General features: G+C 40.8%; 1 protein-coding gene and 1 long non-coding RNA gene across 2 annotated transcripts in view; one reads left to right on the top strand and one right to left on the bottom strand.

Moving 5' to 3' along the window:
* chrnb2 (cholinergic receptor, nicotinic, beta 2) lies at nt 1–17,916 on the bottom strand. Its single transcript, XM_077720357.1, has 6 exons — nt 17,584–17,916; nt 9,124–9,269; nt 8,197–8,241; nt 5,701–5,810; nt 3,801–4,914; nt 1–1,795 (listed from the first exon to the last, which is right to left on the bottom strand). Exons 1-6 carry the CDS (start codon nt 17,663–17,665, stop codon nt 1,646–1,648), a joined length of 1,647 nt encoding a protein of 548 aa, XP_077576483.1. The 5' UTR covers nt 17,666–17,916; the 3' UTR covers nt 1–1,645.
* Nucleotides 7,671–22,896, top strand: part of LOC144199028 (uncharacterized) — an 18,602-nt gene continuing 3,376 nt past the window's right edge. Inside the window, exons 1-2 of the long non-coding RNA XR_013326820.1 lie at nt 7,671–7,782; nt 18,210–18,296. This is a non-coding gene — a long non-coding RNA (uncharacterized LOC144199028). The remainder of the gene's footprint in view (nt 7,783–18,209; nt 18,297–22,896) is intronic.

Consider the following 22,896-nt stretch of genomic DNA (forward strand, 5'->3'; position numbering starts at 1 on the left):
TTAAATAATCTGAACCTACAACCTTTATTGGACTGCCATTGTTGGAGAGGGGGCTATGCAGGATTTTGGAAGGTGAAAAGAGGGAGGAGGTTGATAATGGCAGCGTCAGTGAGAAGAGAAGGAAAGTGGACAGGTCAAAAAGAGACTTTGCCATGGCCTCGTAGCATGGATGGCCTGGCAAAAACCTTCCAAGTACGCCAGAGTGTCAAAACTCACAGCTTATAATATGAATTAGTGACCTTTCGCTCCACGTCGGCGTGTGAAAAGCTGGCTTGTGCTCTTTGCATTGGGCCTACATCACAGCGATATACTGGAGCTAATATGTAATGTATATAATTCAGTGTCATTCCTGCTTCTTGTTTGTGAATCTTTTAAGCTGCTGTGACTCATTCCGCAGAGTTGATCCTCTTGTCATATCGCCCTTGTTTATTTGAAAAATTCATTCAATTGCACTTCCTCCCTACAGCAAGTGCCAGGAGAGAGAGAGAGAGAGAGAGAGAGAGAGAGAGAGAAAAAAGAAGAATTCGTCTCCGATGATAACAGACATTCAGGAGTTTAACTTTGAATAAAAAGGGGGTCGGTTTAGAAATGAGATATCAATGTTGATCAGGGCTAAAAATAAATATGGCATTGTATTGTTTGACAGATGCGCTAAGAAAAAGAAGGGGAGGTGAGGAAAAGACGGTAAGAAAATGGTAAAGAGAAGAGATATGTCAAGAAAAAGGTAAGGAAATAAAAATGAAGCAAGGACAAGAATGGAAACAAGTGAGGTAAGGGGACGGAAGGAAAGAAAAGGAAATGCAGTGTATAGGAAGGAAAATGAGGCAAGTGAAGGAAGTAGACAAGGGGAAACCCGACTGATGTAAATCAAACAACCAAAGAAAAAGGCCAGGCGAGGAAATCCCTAAAGGCAAAGGGCGCAAGGAAAATAGAACATGGAAGAAAATCTGTTCCAAATAAAAATATCTGGGTTCCAAAGTGTGGTTAAGGAAAGAAGAAATGCTTTATGATTATAAAAGGTGAGGAAATGAGTAGAAGGCTAGGATAAGAACTCAACAAAGAAAGGAATAGATGAAGAAAATGAAATGAAGAGTCAAGGAAAGAACTGACATCATGACAATGAAGGGAACTCAACATTGAACATGAAATATTAATAAAAGCTCTAGCTCAGACTTCCTCTCTTATCATTCATGTACATTTTTTGTCTCATTCTCCTCTCTTACAGTGATCTGATGTTTGACTTCACTTTACTTGGACTAAATCAGTCAGCAGAGACAACATCTGTGTCGTTTCATGGCGGACAAATAGAAAAAAAATGGCAAAACCCCCCAAAAATATAGACTTGGAATCAACCGTCCACTTGTGACCTGACAGCAGCCTGGGTGGGGATAACGAGTCGATGGAGCGGTCGCAGTGAGGTGGCGAGGACTGACTGCGAGCGGGGAGGGTCAGCCCGTAAAGGGAAGAGTCATTTGCCTTCCTCATACAAGAAAAAGAATAATCAAGTTGCGACAAAGTGTTTCTAGAAAGGAGCCAAAATGGCTGTTTACTTGCTGTCCCACAGATCTGGAAAAAAAGACCCCTTCCCGCCTTGTGGGCCGACGGGGCGCTGTCTCCCATCAGCGTGGTAGCGGCTAGTGGAGGGTCAGCCCGGCATGTGGATGGTTTTGGCTGTGTAATTTTGAAAGAGGGGCTGCACGAACATACCCAAGGTACCAAACACACACACAAACACAAAGATCCACAGGAAGAGGCGGTCGATCACCATGGCGACATATTTCCAGTCCTCGCTCACCTGTAGACAGATGGGAAGGAGGGCTGAATATAACTTATACATGTTCAGTTTTTGAAGGTATTTAATTAACCTTTCACATATTTTACTTCTGTGAAATTGCATCAAAATGTTATTTTCATACAGTTTAGCCCAGGCATGTGCAAACTACGGCCCGCGGGCCACATCCGGCCCGCTAGGCCTTTTAATCCGGCCCATCGACGTTGTCCAAATAATGTTTTTTTTTTCACCCAAGATGGTGTGTCACGCGGAAGCCAGTGGCAGTAGCTCTGTCCACTCATTTGTTTTTCGTGTTTTACAGACCCTCTATCTTTTTCTAAATTACATTTGAATATTTCTTAATACATTCCTTTTTACTTTACTTTGTACTTTATACTTTTTACTTAAATGAAGAATGATGAGTATGTCAATACTTTAGTCCTTTTTTCTGTTTATGTTTCATATGTACTGTTAACGGATGTAGTTTTTTATATGTACCGTATCCCGGCCCATCTGACAAATTTTTAAAGTCAATGTGGCCCCCGGGCCGAAACGTTTGCCCACCCCTGGTTTAGCCCATCATCAACAAAATAAAATGCATGTGGACATAGAATAACATCAATACTACTTAATGGTTTTCCATAAGGAAACATCCAAGACTTTGAAAAAATAGGTTTTCAAGGTTCACAACACTTGTTTACACATTCGGAATCTATAGTTATGTCCTGGCTTTGTTTCTTGTTCGGGTAGTTTAATGTTGCTTGTTTTTATCAGATCGCATTTTGTTCCACAATCAAAAACACAAGCTAATGTCAGTTATATTCCGCCATTAAAAACACAAGCTAATGTCAGTTATGCCCCGCCATTAAAAACACAAGCTAATGTCAGTTATGCCCCGCCATATTGTCTTTCCATATTGGTGGCAGAAAGTCCCAATGAATTCTTTACTTTCAATCAGCCACAAGAAATAGTTTGCATTGTTTCCAAATTTTAAAAAAAAGTACAAAGTGAGAAATTAAACCCAGGATTTTAGCATATTAAGTATTATGCAGATGTCTCCATTCTTGATGTGAAATCCCAACTTTGCAGGATCGCTACGTAGGGCTCTTCCAAGCTGTTTTCCCTATGGTACCATTTTCACTCTGCCGTGAAGCACGTGTGGTGTTAATGGAGGTGAGGGGTTAATGCAAGCTGGGATTCGTTTCTCCACATGGCGCTGATGAGGTGACGGTAAGGGTCAAGGAGGATGGGAAGGACGTGGGAGCCGCGAGAGGGATGAAAAGTACAGAAAGAGAGCGCGACTACGCGAATGATGGCACCTTAAGAAGGTAGACTGACATTGTGGGGGGACAGCTGTTGGCATGGCAATGACAGAGGTGACAGGACAAAAGCAATCCGGATTGCTGTCTCGAAGAGGACTTAAAGTTAAGCCCTAAAATTCACCATTCCCTCCCTTCTGCTTCTGCGTGCTCACTTCATGTTCCTGCGTTGGAACGACTTGACTGCATCTCTAGTAGGCCGTGATTGTAACTGTCTGCTTTACTTTGCATTCGCTGCACACTGCCTGGCCTTTTATATCAGCTTCAAAGATTTATGTTTGGATTGGTCAATCCGATTCAATAAAAGAGCAGTGTTTTCATAACTGTAATGTCATTCAGTAGAGCCGAGACCTTCAGTTGAAAGTTTATAGCATTGACAACAGTGACCAAATGATATGATACAGTGTGTTTAACTGTTTGTCAGGGAACTAACATGGGATTTCAATTTATATTCAATTTTGGTTAAAAAATAGAGAATGGAATTGGTAAGCAGTTAATCAGATTGACGTTAACTAACTTGCTTGTCAAATTTGATCCATTTAAATCTATGAATTGAGGAAAAATGTTGATTAATGTCACCACACTGTCAGTGCAGCTATATGGGACGTTACGTCAATTTAATGGATTTTGCTTTTTTATTTTATTTTTTACATTTTCCTTTCAATATTCCACTCAGGCTGTGTAAATAGATCCAGAAAAATGATACTTACACTCTGGTCATCATCCTCACTCTTCATGTGGTTGGCGATGAAGCGCACTCCTTCCACAGCCTCATCAAAGCCTGGACAGGCTTGAGCCAGGATGGCCTGAGTCAGAGCCTGGCCCCCTGCCGCTTGCTTCCCTCGGGTCCCGGATCCCCCCTCCCGGTTCTCTCTCACCCTGTTAATACCGTCCATGGAACCCCCTCCTGTACTCGCCAGATCACCTCCAAACTTTTTGACCGATGCCCTGTTCACATAGCAGGTACAAGGGTCGCCATCCTCTTTGGCAAATACTGCTGTCGAAGTCCCTCCAGTGGCACTGCCCAAGCCCAGTCCCACCATCAGGGCCCCCGCCTCTCCACCGCGCCCGCCTTCCTTCTGCTCCTGCGCTCTCCGTCTTTGGCGCAATCGCTGCCTCTCGCAGCTATTCCTGGGCTGACGCATGAAGAGCAAGGCGGGCAACTTGTTGAGGAAGACCACCTTGACCCACGGGGGCATGGTGTGTGTGGTGGGTGAGCGGTGATGTACGTTGAGTACGCACACACTGGTGACGATGGAGAAGGTGACCAGGACCATGGTGAACATCAGGTATTTTCCTACCAGGGGGACATCCAGAGATGTGGGGGGCACAATCTTGGAGATCAGTAGCAGGAAGACAGTGAGCGCAAGGAGCACGGAAATGCACAGCGTCATCTTTTCGCCGCAATCGGACGGCAGGTAGAAGACCAGGATGGCAAGCGAGGTGATAAGCACGCAGGGAATAATGAGGTTGATGGTATAAAACAGGGGCTTGCGGCGGATGATGAAGTCGTATGTGATGTCTACGTAGGCCGGGTCCGCCGGGTTCTCGTTCCGCCGACCTGGCAGGGCAATGATGTCCCACTCGCCGCTCGGTGTGAAGTCGTCCATACTGGCGACGTCGGCGCGTAGCACCAAGTCGATCTCGGTGCGGTCGTAGGTCCACGAACGGAAGCGTAGTGTACAGTTCTGCTGGTCGAAGGGGAAATGTTTGACCTCGATCTTGCAGGCTGATTTGTAGATGGCAGGTGGTAACCAGAAGATACTGCCGTCATATGAGACCACCGCGTTGGAGTAGAACGACACTTCGTACACGCCGTCGGCGCTGAAACAGAGGCAGCGAAATGGTAAGAATAAACGTCTATCCATCCATTTTCCAGAAGTGCATTTACAGAGTTGTGACAACGATGAGACGAAAAGGTCAATTAAAAAGGAATACGTGAAGGAACATGACATGCGAGTTAATTACCGTTGAGTGCAAGTTGATTGTTATGTGCAAATGTGGGCATAATTACCTTGCACTATTATAATTAATTTCTCGGCCAAAAACCATGCAGGTAAAAAAAGTCTCCATAAAGTGCATTGCCTTCCACATGAAGTTCTTCTTAATGATAGGGTTGGAAATCCCATTGAACTGATCTTTTGGCATAAATTGAAGCCGCCTATTAAGACTCTTTTTATCATCTTCTCTACCACAAAGGTCACTGAATTTTGGGCAGGAGGCAGGGACACTTTGAACTGGTTGCCAACCAATCACCACACACAAATAGAAGACCTATAATACTCACAGTCACACCCAGAGACATTTTAGAAGCATTAATCAATCTAGTATGCATTCTTTTAACTTTTGAAATTTGGAAATCTAAATAAAACTGATGGAGTGTCATTTTTTGGGGGGCAAGCAGGAGCTTTCATTTCGGGGAATGAGTGAAACGCACTGTACGACACATAATCTATTATTATTAACTTTAAAGTGTTTTAAGGACAGACAAGGTAATTCAAGAGTTACCTGCATGAATACTTCTCATTTGGCAACTGATGTGTGTGTGTGTGTGCATGCCGAAGAGTTGATTTATTTACTTTTCTATACGCTAATTTTTTGAACACTCACTTATTGTAGAGCACCACGTCAGGTAGCCAGATGTGTTTGGAGGGCAGCCTGACCTTCATCATGCCGTCAAACTCCTCGGGGACCCAAGTCAGACGATAGTCCTGCCACTCCTAAAAGTCAGTTTAAAAACAACAACACACAACGTCACTCATCAACACTGTGGGGACATCTTGAGAAGAGGTGAGAGTTAAGAGTCTGTCTCTACTTCTTTAAATCATCACTTGGTGCTCGCTGCCAGAGTGACGAGGCCACACAACGACAAAGCAATTCTCTTGATTAAATTGTGACCAGGGCTAGTCTTGAACTTAAAGACCAATGCACACACATTGATATGGATGACACTGAAATGGACCTTCATGTAAATATTTCCGTTCCCTACTGACACTGCAACTTGCTTTTATATTGTGGTATAGCATTTATGTGTTGTTTATCTTCATGAAATCACAAACAATATTTCTGGATTGTTAAAAAAGAGGGATTATTTACTTTAGTGGGGAAAAAACCCAATATATTTAAATTTTACAAAGCCAAGTGGCCTGTTTTGCCCATATGAGATGGAAATTTTATCAACTTCACAGGCAGCCTTTAACTTCAGCTTCTCAATGCTGGGTTTAGTCATATTTTTTATTTATTTATTTGTATAAGCAGCATGGTTGTAAACCTGCTACAGACATAAGTGCCTTGGTAAAACCTTTAGTGTATCCTACTGTTTTTTTTTAATACAACTGGATTAAATTTACCTGATCATTAAGTTGGTGGTTAATTAAATGCCTTCATGTTTGCAAAATAAACCTTGCTTGTTAATTTAATGTTAGACTTAATTGCAGTCAGTTAAGTGGATTGAACATTGAATCAATGAGTCAGCTAGTGATCATTAAATCAGAGTAGACTAGTATGTTGTTGTTGGCCTTAAATAATGTGTTCTTATTTCAGTGGAAAAAAATAATTTTGTAAAAAATACTTTTCTGATTGCCTCAAAATCCCACTGACAGCAATATGTTGCAGTCATAAATACCTCCTTGACAAAGAAGCAGATAATTTGTGTATGGGTGTATCAATATTCTACCAATTTTTAAAGCTCCCTTTTTCATAACATGACAGATTTTGAGATTGTTACGGCTCAGGCACTGTCACATTAGTCATTGTTCTTCACCCAATGAATCACTAAAAATGCCAGACTCACAAAATAAATAACTCGTCGACTGTCATGGCACTCGCTTTTATGACATGAGACACCACCCTGACGTAAAAACCCTGTTATTCATCCTGACATTAAGACATTTTGTGTAAATCTATTTTGTTTCAGAATCGGGGTGGGCAATTGTTTCACAGGGCAGCTGCGGGTCCTGGTTTTGTCCTAATGTCCTAACACACATATTTAGGGCAGATTATTTACATCAATTTACATTTAATTGTTGAATCCAACATTAATTGCAAAGTTTAGTAAGAATATTCCAAGCATGTGCAATATGCATTTAATCTCTGAGACATATTTTTTGTCTCAGAACAGAAATATTATTATATTTAAATAATTGTATATAAAAAATTACGTTATTTGTAGATGGCTCACTGTGAAATGTATAAAGTCAGATTCTATTATAAAAAAAATAAATTAATTAAAAAAAAAAAATTATAAGTACAATTATATACTGTATTTTCATTTTCGCCCTAGTAAGTACTGTGATGTAATAATTTTGGGGAATATATTCAATATAGAGAGTAGTTGTAAGTACTAGTTTCTTTTCACAATTACAGTGGTGGACTGTCAGGGCCTGCAAGGCCTTCTCTGTTGGTCTTAAAAATATCTGAATCACAGACTGACATTTAACCAATCACATTTCAGCCTGGAGCATAAAATAGGCGTGGATAAAACTGCTGCCATAACCAATCAGGTTTCAAGGTGGCCACACAAACACCTTAACACAGGTGTGGAGATACGTCATCGCTTTCAGGAACTCTGATTGGCTAGTGATAGAGTGGACTAGTTAGTGCAACCAAACTATCTGTAGCGACCTGCACAAGCAAATATATTGTTGTCTTGTTTTAATAGCGGTTTTGTCAACCCAGACTGGCTGAAGGATGGTAAGAAATTGATTTGGTTGCAGATTTCCTGTCAAAGTCATTTTGAAGATGGACTTTTCAAGCAAAGATGGGCATCATTAAGAATGCTTGGACACCTGTCCACTATTAAAGTGTTTAGTCGGGTGTTTTTTAATATGCAGTTTTAGCTGCAGTAAAGGTTTTATAGCCAATCATTCATTTTTTGAACTGGTTTGTCCTCATTAGGGCCCTGGGGGGTGCTAGAGCCTATTTTAACATCACATCCTTATCTCAGCTGTCCCAGAGCAAATAGTTTGTATGTCTATCACCTTCAATGGCAGGCAATGAGTTAAATGTGAGGACTTTGTTTTGACTTAATGGCTGGTCCACACAAGGAAAATGCTCAATTTCTTTCACCACATTTGATACGGTGTGTGTTGAAGGGTGAAGGGTCACCTGTGTTAGCCAGACATTTGTGGTCATCACCTGCTCTCGTTCATGCTGCGGAAGATAAAAAACAAGACATCCTTGTAAACAAACACCCCACAGTTTAGAAAAAAATACAATTGACCCATTTTTTTAAATTAATATAGTGGTAAAAGACAACTTTTCATTTTTTTTTCAAATCTGGCAGCCACAGTTAACATATTCTTTTTGGTGTGAAATGTACACAAAGATATTGAATACCTAATTCGCTCAGAATTCAATAAAAGTGGGAGGAAAAGATAAGGATTTTAGCCCAGCTAATTAGTACTTTGACATGAGATTTCCTGGGATTTCCATGATTAGACCGCCTCATTTTCAGCACTCCCTTGAAGAGCTGACCGCAAATCACTTTTTGCAGTGGGTAAAATCAATTGAAGTGCTGCATAGTAGCAGTCAGTTTTAGTGCATTAATGCTTTCCTAATATAGTTTCTATTGGATGATTACATACAATGTAGTAGAAATATAATGCAGCATATACATGTCTGGCATATAAACTATAATCAACTCTAACCCGATGCACAAAATTATCACAATAAGAGAGTGTGTGGGCGTTGAGTCCATAAATAGTTTCTTTATGTGGAAATAATAAAGGAATAACCAATCATTTTTGGGAGCAGGTAGTCTGAATTGGGAGTGTATACTAAAGTTGAGTTTCATTGTTGTCCTCATCTGTGTCAAAGTCATTGCACGTATTGCCAACACCCACCAGCATGGACACACCCACTCTAATGACAGACAATCGGAGCTAAGACACCCTCAATTGGTGGCCAGCCAATCCCAGGGCAAGTCTTTAGATTTATTTTCATTATTTCACAGCAGTCTCCAAAAAAAAGGCATAGTTGTTGGCCATCTCGCTGCAAGAAATGTCCAGTGTTGTTTGAAAGTCACGTGCTTACCACACTGATGAGCTGAGCCAGCGACACCATGAGCTGGACCGTCACCAGCTCAGATCCATTGGTGGCAGGTCGGATTAGTTTATTATAATGGGCGGGATTTAGAAGATGTTCCACCAGGCGCTCCTCTGTGTCGGCTCCGAGGCTGCCTGCAATGAAGGAGCATAGTTAACGTAGGGAAGGAAGGTGAGACCTACTATATATTTGATTTCAGATTCAACTGTATGTTCATAAGCATACACATTAGACAATAAAGAGCTTCCTGTCTTCCCCCTGTGCTAATGACTTCACACTTTCCCCAGAGTTTACACAAGTACTCCTCCCTGCTGTTAACAGGGTTACAATCCCAACCCAGCAATCAAAAGATTTTAACATCCAAACAGGAAGACAACCAACTCTTGCTGATTCACACACCAACTCTGACAAAGGGATAATGTCTCCATAATGGGATCCCACACTTACATAAAATTATCCTGTTTTTGCAAGGGAAAAGAACGTACCAAAAGCCAACCAAGCATGTTTTTGGGGATAACCGGAGTACCTGGAGAAAACCAACGCTGGCCCAGGAGAACATGCAAACTCCATACAGTGAGGACACACCTGAGATCACCCATCAGATCAAATTTCATATGAAAGCATCTACCAATTAGGTTAGATTACAAGTTTACCGTATTCAGGAGAAAAAAAAGTTACATTTTGACACAATCAATTTGGGTGGGTTAAGATGAGGTATTTTTTCTTTACTAAAATAAGTTGAATTATGTTACAAAGCATTTTTAATGAGTACCCGTTTGAATGGCTTTTTTTAGGGAGGGAAACAAACAAATATCAAATGGTAACATGCCTCTAAATGGATCAATATCACCAAAAGTATCATCTTGACATATTGCAAATGTGTCCATGAAAGGCAGCATGAATCACATTCCACAAATATAAATGACAAAAATTATATCAAGAGCAATGCAAAATCTACATAATGTCATATACATGCTGGTATAACACAATTTAATATCCCATTACACCCTACATGCTGATTAAAATGTGCTTTTCACAATAGAAGCAGTATAAATAGGTCCAGTACATGCATATTCTATAAAAGATAAACATAAGACAGAAACTTAGGGGTGAGTCAAACTAAATCAGCGGTGTCAAAACTCATGTTTGTTACATAATAGTGATGGTTTTCTTTTGATTGCAGTTATTTGACCATGAATTCATGTGTCACCTCATATTAGTCAACATACTCAACAAAATAAATGATGACTGGTTTTAACATGTTGGAAATATATTTTTTTACCATATAATAATAATATTTTAAGGACTCTGGTATTTCTTTTTGGTAATGAAGTTATTTTTGAGACTACTTTTATCTCCTTTGTTATTCCTCACGTCACTGCAGATATTCATGCACATTTTCCTCCCTAACATCCGACGTTCATTGTTGGTTGGTTGGTGCCCTGAAGCGGTGAGCCTTGCTCAGCCAAGTGGAATGATCGTCCTGTCTCAGGATCAATGAGGACTCTATTTCTGACATCACACAATTTCCTTTCCAGGCCTCTGGTTTTTCCCTTTTATTTTCTTTAAAACCTCCTCTTCTCCACTCTCTTTTCCATCCTTTTTGGAATATTGGAGTATGTCCTTCTACCGTCTCCTAGCTGTCTTTGTCTCGCTCTCATTATTCCCGTTGTCACTATCTCCTCTCAAAGTATAGCTGACAGACGATGTCCATTATTGGCCTTCCTCGAGTAATACAGTGTCATCAATACGAGGCCTGGCAGCATGTAAGTGTGTGTGTGTGAAAGAGTGTTGCATTGGTTTTATTTATGGCATGTGGGTGCCGATATGAGTCCTGATGTGTGCACATATTCATGGGGGAAATAAGCATTACAGAGCCATATGAGTAATATGCAATACTCCCAAAAGCTCAAGGCAATAACAGCACTGTGAGACAGGATGGAGGAAGCAGACTACTTAAACAATGATGGAGCAGAACACATTCCCTGCATCTCTCTGCTCATCATGTGGCTCATGCTCAAAACCAATTTGTGGATACTTGAAAGTATTTTATATTCCTAAAGCAAGGAACCAGTGTGGGGATGGCTCAAGGGATTTCAAAGGATGTTCAAAGAAGGTGTCTTTGCCTTTTGGTCAAGATTTGGATTTAGGTGACAGCGGGTTTTGGGCTGAAACAGGCAGGTATTCCAGTTTTCTCTCACTTCCAATAAGCATGTGTGCTAGGCTGGTTGAACACTAAATTGTCAATAAGAGCTATGGCTCCAGCACCCAAAGCAAAGCATACAAATTCCCCAAAGAAGTATCCGGACCTGGGCTCAAACCCTCAACACAAGGAGACGGACCACCATTCTTATTCAGTCTCATAAGTAGGGGAAATTTGGAGTGCTCATCCACTCATGCTTTTGAGATCTGGGAGAAAATTGGGGTACCCAGAGAAAACCCACACAAGTCCAAGGAGAATATGTACGTGAAATCTAAACATTGAGGATCAATCTGGGACCGAACCCACGACTCCCGCGAGTTCAAGGCCGACATGCTTCCCCAGTCTTCTGTTACGGTTCAGAAAATGGCGGTTTGAATCCTGGGTTATCTGAGATGATAAACGCCACTTCCTTATACAAAGGTGAACTGTCTGTGAGGCTATGTCAAGCTAAAGGCCAAGCTGAGGGCTTGTAATGTGGCTGCTAGCTAAGGTCTCATCCTGCTTGTTTTCCAGTGCAAATATTGCAAACTTAATGTGAAACCATGAATATTTCAGTATGTCTTCCCATTAGACCTTGGAGAGAGAGAACTTACGCACTGCCATGCATGCACTATCAAACACACACACATACAAGTGGATTCACATCATTACTGAAAGGCCTCTCTCTATAAATGCAGAAAAAAATGAGGGCTTACCAGAGTTAAATACAATTAGACGATATGATCATCTCTTTATGAAGCAATTATAAAGAAAAATAGAGCTGCCATCCCCGCTATGTACTCGACTAAAGAGGCTTTTTGGCTTCAGCAGCGCTCATTATTTGCTCTAATATTCCTAAATCAATACCGGCATTCATCCATTTTACTACTTGCGGCGACCAATTGGCTGTGTGGTGCCAACATAGCTAAAATGTCAATATTGATTGGGCAGACTGCCGCTATATGGTGGAAGCTTCATTGATTGTGGCGTCAACAAACTATCGCATGCATCTATGTGGGAAGCTGAGCATCGATTCTCACTCGGTGGGAGTGTGATTGTAAGTGCGAATGGTTGTCCGCCGCCATGTGTGCCCTACGACTTAGTGGCGACCAGTCTAGTATTTGGTTTGTCTTTCTACCAAAGTCTGCTGGGGTATGCTCCAGCAAGTGGTTTTGAAAATGATTGAATCAAAGACTTTTGGGTTCCTATTCTTCTGCTTAGAAACCCAACATATGCTTGTTTCTGTACTAGCAAGACCTGCATTTCTGTATTTGTTGAGTTTTGATGCTGATTATCAAGTTATTTGGTGCTGATTTTGGTGGTACAGAAACCAGCATAAGGCTTTCTTAATAGGGCGTGTACTCACTGAGATTATGACATGTTTAGTTGGCCTAACGAGCACAACTAATAAGCTTACAGGCTCATTCATGTCCACCAGCGTGCCCATTTCTCCCAGTTTCTCCATTACCAATTAGTTTCACTCATTTCTAATGCTCCTCTTTGCAAGACCAGTCATGTCACAATTTCAAAGCATTCCATCCACTTTCACCCTTCTCTTGTGTCGTAAATGTGGTTCCGACTGTGAGGCATTCAATATTTAGTTCACAAAATGTGTCTAACTCTGTTTTATAAGAGAAAAATGCGCCCCCAATCTTAATTAACAGCCTCACTGTCCGAGTGAGAACTTGTGCTGTTATCTTACTCCTCTTTTCTTAGTCCACTTAAGTTTCTATTAAACCTCTGCTCTCCCTTCGCCGCGCTCTCCTAATCTCTTGGGTTACCACAACCACACTCATTACACACATCTGTCGTGGCCCGTTTGTACAGTGGCACATTCAGTGCTGTATGTGCTGATGTGATCCTGCCACTGCAGTGTGTTGGGAGTCGCTCCAAAAGGATGGAGACAGAAAGGGGGAGGATTGTTGAGATGCTGCAGAGATCAGTGGTGCAGCACAACAGTGATGACAGTCTGACTGACTGAGCAGAACTTGTAGCCGTGACGGGGAAATAATTTGTTGTCACTTGCGTATACACACACAAACAGGAAGGCGCCTTAGTGTGGTATAACCTTGTTTTGTTTTTAAAATTAAAAATCCTTTAGGATGGTCTTCAACAATTACACACTGGCAAGTGCTGTAAGACTGTGGATGGGAAATATGCCTTGGGGTCCAAAGGTTAACAGGTTCAGATGTCAGTTGGAATTTTCCAGCTTTTCGTATAAGGGTGTTCTTCAGGTACCCGGGGATGTAGGTTCAGTGAAGGCCAAATTGTCCGTTGGTGTGAATGCCAGTGTGAAAGCCTGTTTCTCTTTCCTGTGATGGGCTGGCAACTAGTCAAAGCGATCCAGGTCATGGTGATTCACAAAGGTTGAATCGAGAAAATTGAACTGTTTGGAGTTTGCATGCTTGCCGCAGGATTGTGTGGGTTTTCTATGGGTACTCCAGTTTCCTACCACATCCCCAAAACATGCATGGTAGATTGATTGAACACTTTAAATTGCCCCTAGGTATGAGTGTGAGCACGAATGTCTATCTCCTTGTCCCCTGCCAATGGCTGGTCACCAATTCAGAATAACTGATAACTATAGACTGATCAAAACATCGACCTATATGCCCAATCCGTGTTAATACAATTACTAGTGTTACATGTTGTCCTGTGGAGACCTGGTCAGTCTTGTCTCCCATAATCACCTGAGTGCCCAAAGCTGTGTGTCATTAAACCTCACACCTACACCCCCCTCATGTCCCTTATCTTTTGCCTGTGTGCCCCATATGGTCAAGGAAACTGACAGAAGCAGTGCTACCACGTGAAGCTTTGCCTTGTGTTGTACTGCAGGTCTGTGGACATCAGACTCAGACCAGACAAGCTATTAAAAAGATAGTATTTATAGGTGGAAATTAAGCTATTGATTCAATATTTCAAGGCCTTCAACTTTGGAAATTCTGTTGTTTAGTCTTGTCGTCATCATGCAGAAACCCTCGTTTCAGGTCAAGACTGCACCACAGACCCGTTTATAATGCATGGTCCAGAGAAAGCGCCAAGGAAGTAAAGGAGGGGCAGTAGAAATCCCAATGTGATGACGTACAAAACAGGTGCTGAAATGCCCTCGAGCGTCTTAGCACAGACGCCAAACGTCACTGCTGTTCCATACACATACTGTATATCTGCGTATTTACATACGCTTATGTGGTCGGGAAAAGATGAGGCCTTTGTGGAGCGGTTAATTTAAAGACTTAATTTTTTCCCCCGTGTCTCCCTTGATCACATGTTTTTGCCCTGACGATGTGTGCTCGTGCTTGAAGCGGAAAACATCCCATCCATCCGGCTTGTTACGGCTCACCGGGATGCTCTGTCATGCCAGCGTAGACGCCGCCATCATCATTAGGAATGAAGCGAGAATTATTTGGAAGCACGTGTTGCATTTGAAAGGTTTACTCATGATTGAATGTGTTGCTATATATGGGTGTGGGGCCCACACACACTCATTGTGAGCATTCCTCCACGTGTCCGACTCTGGGAAGATGATAATTTATCTAATCCATTATTTTTGGATGGATTAGTTTGAAATTCAATAAGTATTTTCAAAGTATATTCGAGGGATGCACTTATTTGTATCGATACCCTGGACTTTTTTGGGGGTGGGGGGCTGGAATTGTGTCCAGCACCCCACTGATCCTTGTGAGGATAAGTGGCTCAGATAGTGAATAAATACATTTTCTGGCAGCTTTTGTTTTCATAGCTAAAATTCGACTTAAAAAAGTCGTTGAAAAATGTACAAGTTGGGGCACTTATACATGAAGTGACTTCTGTAATATAATGCAAAAATCAATATGTGATGAAAGAAAGGTTGTGTTTTATTGGTTTTGTCTCCTTTATTCACCAGTCATAGAAACTGAAAAACACCTTATGTGAATGGGAGACCATGCAAATTCCACCCTAACAAAAACTAAAAACTTAAAAATAGGGCCAATTGAACATGAACAATTCCCAGATACTGACTTCCTCCCGACAATAAATTTTCGTACTTGTAAAAGCATTAAAAGCCTTAAATTAAAGAAGACAATACTTGAGCACAACCCCTTTGTTTTACTAAAACGTGTCCAACATAAACTCCCTCAAATTTATGACCTCAGCCAGCCATTCAATTCATTCATTGATTTTCTATAGTATTTGTAGTCTTTGGGGTAAAATGAGTTTAATCATCTCTAAGCTGCCATTAAATTTAAGAGAGTGTTTAAGATGGATTTTGAGGATTGAACATGCTTTTGGAATTTTGGAAATTGGAGGTGAGATTCAAAGCCCTTACAAGTGAGAGACAGACTAAAGCGTACTTTTCCAAAATTGTACTGAACTCCATTTGATTCATGATGCCTGAAATCCATTGGGAGTAGGTATATTGCACGACTTGGCCAAAGAGTAGTTGCCAAAGGCACTGTTGTTTCAGTGACAACTAGTTTGTGCTCTGAAGAAGTAGTGCACATCTGCAATCTCTTCAGTGGCGTGCAAAGTACAATTTGGTTGGAGCTCGATAGCAAGCCTCCAGGTGCAAGGCATCGCAGTGATTGAGGAGTTCTCCCCCTTTTTGCGCAGGATCCATTCAAGCGGGATAATGCCGCGACCGTGTGAGCTTTCACACAGCAACACGCCATACTGCCATTTGAGAATTAGATGAGATCATCACCAGTGTCCGGTGGGTCAAAAGCGGCTACTGATAGGGTGAACTTGCACATTTGGGATCCCGCCTCTCGGAAGCCTCTGATTGCCAAGTCAACATCTCTTCTGATCCGAGTGTCCACTTTCCGACATCAGTCCGTTTTTTTTCTTTATTTTTACGCTTAAGTCAATAAAGGCAATTTAGACAAGTGCCTGTCTTGCAATTAGAATGGTCCGAAATGTCTCTGTTAAGATGACTAATTAATCGCTCGGTTGGAGGATTGGCGAGGGTCTGTACTGATTGATTGATTGAGGGCTGTGCCACGTTACAGACGAGAAAGTGGGTGAAAATCCTTAACACAATTCCCTGAGGCGAAATTAAGGTGAAGCCTTTTTCACTCTACCAGTAAATCATTCCATTAGAGACAACAGAAAGGATCATATTTCTCTACACCAAATGTACTGTAAACTTGCACTGAAAGCATGCATGAAACTATACCGCTCTATAGGATCATTTCCCGCATTGCCTGATGGCATGTCATCTGTCCTTGGTGATAGGAAGTTGTTTAGTTCAGGCTGTCTCTAATTAACCTGCCCACTCAAGTCGGAGACCTCCTTGGTAATGTGGGACACACAATGGAAGAATGTGTGGGAGGATGAAACCTTCTATTTTAGAAGGGAAATAACTCAACTGTTAGTAGTGTGTCCAATCAGCCTATCATGCATGGTTTTAGAATGTACTCAGAAGAAACCCATGCAAGCCCGGGGAGAACATGACAACATGTATATATGTGTATATATGTGTATATGTATATATATGTGTATATATATATATATGTATATATGTGTATATGTATATATATGTGTATATATATGTATATATGTGTATATATATGTATATATGTGTATATATATATATATATATATATATATATATATATATATATATATATATATATATATATATATATATATATATATATATATATATATATATATATATATATATATATATATATATATATATATATATATATGATGTTTTTTTTGTTGATGAAAAGGTTACATTACATAGCTAAATATACTTTGAAAGAAACATTTACATATAGTAATAATAAAATATATACCAAACAATATTTTTGTTATGGCAAAACCTTCAAAAATAACACCAATCATTCAGTGTCTATAAATGAGTACAACATCAACAACAATTAGCTTTTTTAAATGTGCTACAACTGTGTTCAAATATGTACTATATTTGAAAAGAACCCAGATGATATGAAAATATAGCAAATATATATTGTAATACATCAAAATGCATTTCAACCACTTTTAGTGTCCAATAATACATGTATTAATAGCCTCATTAATAAATCAATGCTGGGATATTTTTGTGGCACTGTGACTGAGGATCCACTTTTAAAGTGACAGTGCATTTCATGTCAAACTGCCGAGTGCGTATAAAATCTATAATATTTCATCATGAGTGTGGCGACGTAGAAATGCCAAATCTGGCCCTTTCTGTCCCTCAAAGCTTCCACGGTGTTGCCGCGCATAAACACGGATGAATTGATTCAAATGGCTGGACTATGTGAAAAGATGGAGTTCCTCACCTCTCGCAATGGCGAGCAGCGCCAGCAGCAACATCAGGAGCCAGCTCTCCTCCAACATCATCGTCATCCTCATTCTCAGCATCCCAATCCCCAAAGGTGTTTGACGAGAATCCCCCTCTTCCTCTCCCTTTACTCCCTCCTCTTCTTCCTCACGACCCCAACCTTCCTTGACTTGCTACCTGGTACCCTGGCGTCATGTTGTGCTCCTGCGCCGACAATGGAGGACCACCAAAAAGGGAAAGGACGCGGCGAGATGGGCACGCCGAGAGTCCGCACGTGAGCTCCGAGCCGCGGGTCGTGCTCCGGCAAGTGCTGGTGCGAGATGGAGGGAAAGTGGGCGGGCTGCTCTGCAAGGGGGGCGGGGTGGAAAGAGATGGATGTGGTGGTCCATCCCCCCTCCTCTCGGCTCGCCAAACGACGCCTACCCCACGTAAAGCTCATTAAATCATTGGCTGCCATTTGACAGCGATGGACCTCCAATTCATTATTCATTATTTTTATGGTTTTAATAACTACCACAGCTCATGGCAGTCTTTTCATTTATGAAACGGAACATTAAATGATAGATTCACATGCACAATGTCCTCATCTCATCTTATTTTCTGAACTGCTTTATTCTCACTAAGGTCACGGGGGTGCTGTAGCTCATCCCAGCTGACTTCGGGCCAGAATGCTAACCGCTCAGTCGCCGGACCACCCTGCACAATGTTAATGTAAGTTAAATATGTAAATATACAGTATTCTATTTGTTGTTGTTGTTGTTGTGACCTTATTTATTGAATTGAATAATGCATATTTTTAGCAATGTGTATGATACTTATTTTTGTGATTGGCTGGAAAATGCCTTGGGGGCACTTGTTCAATTTTGTTTTATTTGTTTTAATTCACCTGGACTACCACAAACCTAAAAACTAAAATTGGACAAATACTATACTAGTTTTACATTTGGACGTCCATGTTTCTGCAATAAAGCTACTATTTTTGAATAAATGGCAAGGGCCAACATTGGCTCTTGCAGTAAGTCATTATTATGTAAAAAAAAAAAAAAATCCATTATGTAAATAATCGACAAGCCACTATTATGTAAATTGCATACACTACAACTGACAGTAGCCTCTCCCTCCTAAATTACATCTCATAAAGATTTATGTTTTGGAAATTCCTCTTTTAAGATGTCACATTGAATCAAGCTTAGAGAACGCGGAAAGAAAATGTGTTGTTTTTAAGCTACAAGAACTGCAGGACATAAGAGAAGATTAAAAAAAAATTGTCATCATTGTCACTGTATTTATGTTATGTTATAATACTTTTAATTGTTGGTCACTGAGAACAGAAAAATTGTTATTTGTTGTTTTGTAATTTAAAGGGACTGTATAAAGGAAGTCAACACCCTCAAAAAAAAGAACAAGTTAGACACCAACACACCAACAGAAAACTAGAACAAATAGGTTAATGATAATCTTAAACATTTAAATTCCATTCAATCAGTCCCATATACATAAGATATGGTCATTTGAAGTGGCAAAACAATTGCTTGAAAATGGATATTTATTCCTGAGCCTTTGGAAATGTTATCAAAAAAGAATAATATAAGGTCACCTTTAAACTTCAAAATCTGCCTAAAAAAATTTGTTTCGGGGTTTTGCCTCCTGCACCTTCCCCATCCACTTGCACTTTTGCCATTGGGAGAGGTAATAATTAATGAGAGTAGGTTGAATAAGGTGGTGTGTCCAAAGAGGGAGAGTCAAAAGTCGCTGCATGGAGTCAGACTGTGATCCAACCCAAAAAAAAGAGTGATGGATGAGCGTAAAGAAGACAGCCAAAGTAAAATGCGGAAAATAGGCTGAGGGAGGGTGGAGGCGGTTGCCGTGGTGATGAAAAAGAAATCCGAAAATCTGCGAGAGGCGGCGACCTGTTTCACCTTGATTGTCACAAAACTTGCATCAAACACAACGGGGGAGCTCACACATGCAGACGACACACACATAGACAGTGAGGCGCGCATACGCCAATGTGAAGACGCATAGCCATGCTTTCGCAGTAATGTCTTCCCCTCTCGTGCTATCTTTATCCACACTTCCTTCCCTCTTGCCCTCTCCTGAGCGGTGAATGAGCTGACCTGACAGTGCTCCTCCTCTGCACTGAGTGCTGCTGTGAGTCTCTCGCTGAATTATTTAATAGCTGGGACCCCCACGAGTGCTTGTCTCACCCCCAACGCCCCCTCCACCTTCTCCCATCCGTCCTCTCTCTTCTTCACTGTCCCTTTTTTCTTCCCTTGCTGTCACTCCCTCCTAATAGCAATTAGGGAAGTGCTAGATAGCAAGTGAGCGAGGGTTTAAATTACTTTTATTTCCATTCATTCATTTCCATACCAACTTATGATCACAAAAGTCATGGGGGTGATGGAGCCTAATTCCAGGTGGGGTCACACCCTGAATTGGTGACCAGCCAGTCGCAGGGTGTAAGGATTCACGCTCACAGTCATACCTAGGAGCAACTTAGAGAGGTCAATTAGCCAATGTGCATCTTTTTGGGATGTGGGAGAAAACCGCAGTACCCGGAAAAAATCCACACAAGCCTGGGGAGAACATACAAACTCCACAGAGGAAAGTCCAGACCCTCGATTGAACTGTCCATCTAAGAACTGAGGCCGATGCGTTAACCATTCGGACACCAGGACTAAATTATGTTTATTTAAATGAAGAACATTTAATTTTTTGACATACCGCATATAAAATTAATTGTCATTTTGTTTATTTTTAGACTTGTTGTTCATTATCTTGGAGCTTCTGAATTTGAGTCAGTCGCAAGTAGCTGTAGCTTTATTATGGCTATGACAGAATTCCTTTCAACTCTCCATTTCCATTTGTATTGGTCATTTCAGCATATACTTCGAAAACTTCATCTGATTTTGTGCGATGCATTTTAAGTGTGAAATGCAATGTTACGCAGAATGGACACACACAGTACAGCCAATTGTTAAGGTTTGATGCACTTGGGTTGACTTAAATTGAACAAAAAATGCTTTCCAGTCACTGCTGGTTCATTGGAAATTATTTGAATCTATATTTAAATCTTTTAATAGTATAACCCACATGTGTCAAAGTGGCGGCCCGGGGGCCAAATCGGGCCCGCCTCATCATTTTGTGTGACCCGAGAAAGTTTTAGGATCAAATTAAAATGAGTATAGATGTATATTAAATTTCCTGATTTCCCCCCTTTTTAAATCAATAATTGTAATTGTTTAATCAATTTTTTTCTGTGTTTTTAGTTCAAAAATCAGTTTGTAGAATCTAAAAATATATTTAAAGAAAAAATAAAATAAAAATTGTTTTAGATCTATAAAAAAATAATATTCAGGGATTTTAATCCATTTCTCTGAATATTACACTCTATGACGTCTTGAAATTTTCCACGACACTCCTGACCATTGCTCACGGCACCCCAGTGTGCCGTGGCACAATGGTTTGGAAACACTGTGGCGTAGAGCAGCGTAGTGGCTGAACGATTAGCTTGTTTGAAACTTGCAACAAATATACATCAACTGAGCATGTTCTGAACCACGTTGAGTGGGTTGAGGATTGCTACGGCCCACTTCCATGGGAGGCCTGTTGTTCATTGTGACCTACTTTGTGGCTTTTAATTGGGCAGACTGACCACAATGCTTTACACAGATGGGAAGAGAGGTGATGCTCTATGCAGTCTGTTGTTGTGTGTTTTTCGAGACCTGCCTGCGGGCTGCGGACCAACGGTGTGCAAGAATAGCAAGTGTGAACCCAAAAGCCAAGCGCGCTTAACATCTGACAGATATTTGCTTTTCTTTGACCTCCTATTAAAAGCACTAGTTGTTATGTCACAATTGCAATCATTTGTAGCTGTATATTGATATGGCATACCACATCGTTATTCCCAAGTGTATCGCCACTAAAATCCTGGTTATTCATAGCTTCTTTTATATATCCCAGTCTGTCTCTCTTCTCCCTCCCTGAGGAGATGCCCTACCTCACGCTTAGTAATCGCCATGGCAACCTGGTAATCCTCCTCTTCCTTTTTTTGCGCATACAAACGCACGCTCACACACATGGATGAACACATTGCTTAGACACTCATGCAAACCTTTGTGTTTACCAGTGTGTTGACATTATCACAGTTCACATGGTTATCATGCATATGTGCCTGTTTATGGTGACAATTTGCTATAAACGATTTTATTATTAGTGCCATTATCGCTCCACACAGCAGCAACACTCATATATAAATATAACATGTTTACATACTCATGCTATCATATACACTGATGTTTTACCTGTAACTCGTTTCTAATAACACTCCTGCATTGTGAAACCTAGTACATTTTCCTACTGTTGTTACTGTCATGACCCACATTTTTATTAAGAATAAAAAAGGAATGGAAAATGTAGAGATGTAGATTGTAACCTAGTTGTATGGGACAACCTTTGTGTAATGTGTTTTCATTCTTTATGTTTCCATTAACAACACATTGTCACAATTACAATTTTATTCACCAGATACATGTTTACAACGAGAATATACAGGCTTTATCATGATTAAGATCTGGAAAAAAAAATCAGTCACTTTCTGCGTAATCATTTAAGATGACATGTAAACGCTTCTGCCATGACAAACAAACAAACAACTCTTATAAGCCCCCAAAATGTCATCCAAAACATCCCTTCATTAATTTTGTATGACCTTCAAAGCACTTTCTAAACTGAAGCTTAAGGATAAAAAAAGGAGCTTTGTCATCACCAAAAGGCCTAATATTGCTATCATGGTCCCTCATTTTGTTGCAGACCTCAGCAATCTGAAAATTCTGCTGATTCGCGATATTACGAGCACCGTACGTACCCTCACTCTCCTCCCCAAACACACTCACCAGAACAGCCTGCTTTAGCCTCATTCCAAAGCATCTAATCACTACTGAAGCTCTTTCTCTTGACAAACACTGGCTGGCAAATGAGCCTCATTTTCTGCATTGATCAATAGGCTGACAGACAGCTGTGGATGGATGAATGGCTATACTCCAATCACTTCTATTGATCTTACAAAGCCAACCTAATTGTCTGGCATTGCGCTTGATGGTGTCAGCACCTCGGTTTTAAGGGATCGTGGTAAAGCTGATAGGGGATCATTTGAGGAAGCCCAGTGTACTCACTATGAATTAATGAATGAGTGTGCTTTTTTTTGTTTTTGGTGCGCTGGGATTGTTCCAAATTAAAAGTAAAGTTTCACCATTGCTGGGAAAATGTTCCACATTTTATAATGAATTTTCATGACAGGAAAAATATCTTA

Source organism: Stigmatopora nigra, chromosome 7, assembly GCF_051989575.1.
Source record: "Stigmatopora nigra isolate UIUO_SnigA chromosome 7, RoL_Snig_1.1, whole genome shotgun sequence".
Lineage (NCBI taxonomy): Eukaryota > Metazoa > Chordata > Actinopteri > Syngnathiformes > Syngnathidae > Stigmatopora > Stigmatopora nigra.